The sequence below is a fragment of the Sinocyclocheilus anshuiensis genome, unplaced genomic scaffold (assembly GCF_001515605.1).
Source record: "Sinocyclocheilus anshuiensis isolate Anshui unplaced genomic scaffold, SAMN03320099.WGS_v1.1 scaffold62, whole genome shotgun sequence".
Taxonomy (NCBI): domain Eukaryota; kingdom Metazoa; phylum Chordata; class Actinopteri; order Cypriniformes; family Cyprinidae; genus Sinocyclocheilus; species Sinocyclocheilus anshuiensis.
Window position 1 is genome coordinate 1,303,371 of NW_015544180.1, and position 5,603 is coordinate 1,308,973.

At 37.6% G+C, this 5,603-nt stretch overlaps 1 protein-coding gene across 1 annotated transcript; it reads right to left on the minus strand.

The window, feature by feature from the left end:
• Nucleotides 1–3,764: 3,764 nt before the first annotated feature.
• LOC107696324 (noggin-1-like) lies at nt 3,765–4,603 on the minus strand. Its single transcript, XM_016496608.1, has one exon. The coding sequence runs from the start codon at nt 4,474–4,476 to the stop codon at nt 3,823–3,825; it is 654 nt and encodes a 217-aa protein (XP_016352094.1). The 5' UTR covers nt 4,477–4,603; the 3' UTR covers nt 3,765–3,822.
• Nucleotides 4,604–5,603: the final 1,000 nt, after the last annotated feature.

The window sequence follows — 5,603 nt, forward strand, 5'->3', positions numbered from 1 at the left end:
GATCTTCTTTATGCACCAAGAGCTTGTAACACTCCAAAGAGAAAGGAAAAATTGAAATTGCATCATATGACCCCTTTAAATTGCAAGAACCTAGAAACCAAAACACTGATCTGAAAAAACTAAAATTAAACATGAAGCATCAGTGTTGGGAAAAGTTACATTTAAAAGTAATGCATTACAATATTGCGTTACTCCATAAAAAAAAAAACTAATTTCATTACTCAGCTACTTTTATGGAAAGTATTGCATTACGTTACTTTTGCGTTACTTTTTGTCACCTGAGCTGGGCTTACTTATTTATTTTTAATAACAAAAATCCCAAAAGTTATATTTTTGGCAACTGAAAGGCCCTTTCACACCAAAAGTGAAATGAATAAGCCGCAGACTGAAGGAAGCGCCTCTGCACCTCACACCCAATTTCTCTTAACTCGGGGAAAGAAGAGTAACTTATTTGAAAAAGTAACTCAGATATTTTCCTGTAAATTTAAAAGTAACATGTTACTTTACTAGTTACTTGAAAAAAAGTAATCTGATTACGTAACTTGCGTTACTTGTAATGCGTTACCCCCAACACTGTCAGGCATGTAATAAATCTCCAAAGAACCATACAGAAGCTCAAAAGAACCCTATACATCCAAAATATGATGAAGAACCTTTATTTTTAAAGAGTGACAGTTTAAGTTTTTAATGAAATAAAAAGCTGTTCATTTAGATTTGAATCTTTAAACTATATGTTTTTGTACACTTAAAAATAAAGTTTTTTTTGCAGCAGTGTCAGTCAATAGTTCGTAAAATAACCATTTTTTCCTCAGTTTAAAGAACATTTGAATCATCTAAAGAACCTTTTTTCCTCTATAAAGAATCTTCTATGCAATGGAAATGTTCCATTGATGTTAAAGGTTCTTTATGGAACCACTGATGCCAAAAAATAACCTTTATTTTGGTCTGAAACCTCCAGACCTGAGGCCCTCCGTACCCTTTGGCCAGGACACATCCATTTAAACGAAGTCCCGTGTGATTAGTTTGCCCGTAACGTTGTCCTAATCAGCGGTGTGTTTGGATAAAGCGCTGTTCTGCAGGGGTAAACAGAGCTGTATTTGATGCTCTTTATGAGGGCTGTTTGGCAGGGTTTATTCCTCTGTTAGACTGGCTCCATGCTCTCGGAGGGAGGCCGACCCTCCTGCAGGGCCGCAAATGGGCGGGTGGCAGTCGGGCCGGGCCACATGAGAGAGAGATGCTCTCCAGCTGTTCCAGACCTCGCGCTTTATCTTTTCAGGATGTTACAGTAGATGTTAACAGGTTTTCAATGAGAATCATCATGCATCTCCACCCCACAATAAAAAGCTTGAAAACAAACCCACTTGAGATGGAGATAAAGAGCCATTTTCACTTCAGATAAGCTGCGTTTTTTTACAGACTGCAAACTACCGTGCTCATTAGTGCGAGTCGTCAGCTCTGTTAACACCCGTGATGTAAAAACGTTTAGACGGCCTCTCCATTAGGCTCCACATTACATGTTTGTCGTAAACCGCATCGGCACGCTGCAACCTTTAGCCCAGTTAGCCGGCAGAAAACGCATCCAGAAAGGTTTTAACGAGACCAAGTAAGCAAATTAACACATGCAGGTTCCCGGCCTGTGAATGTTCAGAATTGTTTGAATTAATTGATGCATAAAATGTGATTAATCTACTTTAGACAGGATGTCTACTGAAACGTACATCACATAATCTCTGCTAACACTTCATAATAACTTTCATTTATAAGTCATTAGCAAACATATGATCCAGGACTTTGAATGTGGATGTACATGAGGATATAAACCCTAATATACACTCAAAACTTATTTTGGCCTACATTTTGAGTTGCATATAAAATTTCCATCCATTTAGATTACATTTCTTAACATTAACTAATAAACTTAATGCAATGCATATTGGTCAGTCATACATAAATTAAATAAATGGTTAGATTTCCACACTCAAAATGAATAAATAAATACAAATGTCAGCGTTGTTTGTTATTAACCATTTGCATCTATTTAATTACATTTTAATATTCATATTTTCAAAATGCCTTTATTTAAATTTGAATAAATCTGTTAATTGTGAAACCAGTTAAAAATATTTAGTTAAAAAGTATTAACATGATTAAAATGTTCACTTGTATAAAATGCTAAAATGTATGAGATTTGGATATTGGGTTTATTAATACATAAATACATATATACATATATATGTGTGTGTGTGTGTGTGTGTGTGACCCTGGAGCACAAAACCAGTCTTAAGTCGCTGGGTTATATTTGTAGCAATAGCCAAAAATACATTGTATGCATCAAAATTATAGATTTTTCTTTTATGCCAAAAATCATTAGGACATTAAGTAAAGATCATGTTCCATAAATATATTTTGTAAATTTCCTACTGTACATATATCAAAACTTAATTTTTGATTAGTAATATGCATTGCTAAAAACTTCATCTGGACAACTTTAAAGGCGATTTTCTCAATATTTAGATTTTTTGCACCCTCAGATTCCAGATTTTCAAATAGGACAATATTTGGCCGAGATAAAACTATCATAACAAACCATACATCAATGAAAAGCTTATTTATTCAGCTTTCATATGATATATAAATCTCAATTTAAAAAAATTGACCCTTATGACTGGTTTTGTGGTCCAGGGTCACATATACAGTATATATATATATATATATAGCCAATGTTTTTTTCTTTTTTTTCTTTTGATTGAAGTGCCAAACCTCCACTTGGGCCCCTGAGAGCATCACCAGCGGTAGCCTGGTTACCGGGCCCATAAGCCAGGTGAGAAAATTTCATGGTAAATTAGGGGAATCTCTTTGAAGTTTCTTCACAGGCGTCGTGAAAAGAAAAAATGACTTAGAAAACAAAAGCTCGAGCGTGCCGTTTCTTGTGGTTTTCACTGATATTTTATTATCTGAATATAAAGAATAAATAACAGTTCATCTTAATTTACAGGATAAATCGTCACCACAAAGCAGCTGTCGCAGCTGCAGGACGTAAAAAATCCATAATAAATTTTGAGGTCATCACATCAGCGTGGAAAACCTTATAAAACATCTCAAACGGCTCCACGGGCCGCTGTCTGCAATATAAATACAACGTTAACCAATATTTTCCACAAATACAGTAGACTCTGGATAATACACATAATACTGGCTTTTTACAAGAAGCTAGATCATTACATGATGGCACGACATATACATACAATACATTCCTACACATGATAGTGCATAAAACAAAGAAAAAGCAACACTTTATAATAACTTATATGAACGACATCAACATGCATTATTATAATACATAATGCTCAACAAATCATCGGCTAATACATTAAAACAGTTGCTGAAATCTTTTTAAATATATGTGTGTGAGTATATATATATATATAAAATCGTATTTTTTATATAATAATTTGAATATGAATTATTGATCTCTTCAGCATTACTTTTGTTAATGACTTAAAGTTAACATAAAGTGTTACCAAAATACAAAAATAAAACGTTTTTCATAACTTACAGAAATCCAGAAATATGTATGAGATTAGATTTCATTTATCATGTTCTTCCTGAAATGTTTCAGAGCAGAGTTTTTAAAACTGAAATCTAGAAATAGGTATCAGATCAAATTGTACAGTAATACAGTTTTCCATCATTTAAGTCCAGTAATTAGCATCAGCTGCAGCTCATGTCCAGAAATATGACAGTTCTTATTTAGTCTGTGCACTTTTTTTTTCTTCCAGAAATAAGCATCGGATCGCAGTTTTGATGTCCGTCAGTGATTGGTCAGTTCGCGCACGAGCATTTGCACTCTGTTATGATGGGATACTGCACCGGTATCCACGCGCACTTGAGCGCGCCTCGCCTCTGCACGCATCTCCACCGCAGCAGCGTGATGTGCGTGGATTTGGCCGGTTTGCACACCATCCCCTCCGGCACCGAGCACGAGCGCTTGCTGTAGCAGCTCCCCGCGCGCACGAAGCGCGGCCAGAAGCGCGCGCCGAGGTCGTTCCACGCGTACAGCACCGGGCAGAACGAGTAGGACCACAGCCACATCTGCAGCCTGCGCTTCAGCTTCTTGCTGGCTTTGCGCTTCTTGCCCCACTGCACGTCCAAGTCCAGGTTCTTGATGTCTTTGGGCATCAGCCCGGTGGGGTTCTGCTGCTGGAGGTCCAGCTCGTCCAGGTCCTCGTTGCCCGTGTAGCGGTCCTGAGGAGGGCTGGCGGACAGGAAGCGGCTGTCAAAGTCCCCGAGCGCGCTTCTCAGCTCGGTCTCGTTGAGGTCCTTCTCCCGCGGGTCGTAGATGGGGTCGGGGTCCTCCTTGAGCTCCAGCAGGGGTAAAGTGTCACTCGGGATGGGTCTGAGGAGGTAATAGTGCTGACACTGAGCGAGGGACACCAGCAGCAGGTACACGGCCACCAAACACTGCGGGAGATCCATCGTGAGGCAGACAAAAGGGGGGAAATCACACAAACTCAACTTTATCCGACGCGAATCCAAAGCGCTCAGACGCTGGATCTATCCATCCATGTCACTCGTACGGTTTCCTGCTGCTGACGGTCCTGCTGATGGTTAAATGCGTCCGAGTCGTGCGCAGCATCACGCGTGAAAGTCCCGCACGCGACGCGTCAGCGCGAGCCAAAACTCTGGGAATGCCTCTCTCACGCGCGCGCCTCCGATATATAGTCGCGCGGCCCTGTGATGTAATACAGCGGCTCTGTTTTTTTTGTTTTTTTTTATGTGAGTTTGTTTGCAGGAGATTCCCCGACACCTCCTTCAGAGCTCAGGGACAGAGAGACAGGGAGGCGTGGCTGGAGGAGTGCAGGGGTTTGAAACCGCTACGCCCCCTGTTGGCCTCCTCACGCCAACTACACGGCGAGAGTTTATAACAGACTGCACTTTCTAACTGAGTTTTTTAAATTTTTTTATTTAAAGGCCCTTTTCTGACATTTTTTACACAAAATTGCTAAATATTGAAGTGACAAGAAAAGAAAAACAACAACAACAACAATAATAACAATATTAAATTATAAAAAACAATAATAAACCATGACCACGATAAAACATATAATATACAATTACACAAAAAAAAAAAAATAAATAAAAATAATAAAAGTGTCACTCCACTCGTATGACTGGCATGATTGCTAAATATTGCAGTGACGAGAAAAGAAAACAACAACAAAACAATCATAATAATTTAATAATAGTTAAATAAAAAATATAATATGATATTTATAATATTATAAAAAGTACTCAGCATGAAATTAACATGAAAATAATACATCATACAATGTAATTAAAATAAGATGACATTATTATTATTATTATTATTAATAATAATAATTTTAAACATTGCAGTGATGTGAAAATAATAAAGATAAAACCTGAAACAGTAACACAACAATATTAATGATCATAAAATAAATCTACAGTAGGCTAATTATAATAATAGGAAAATAATACAACTAATAAAATGAATGATTATATATATATATATATAAAGTGACGTGACGTGTGGCCAAGTATGGTGACCCATACTTGGAATTAGTGCTCTGCATTTAACC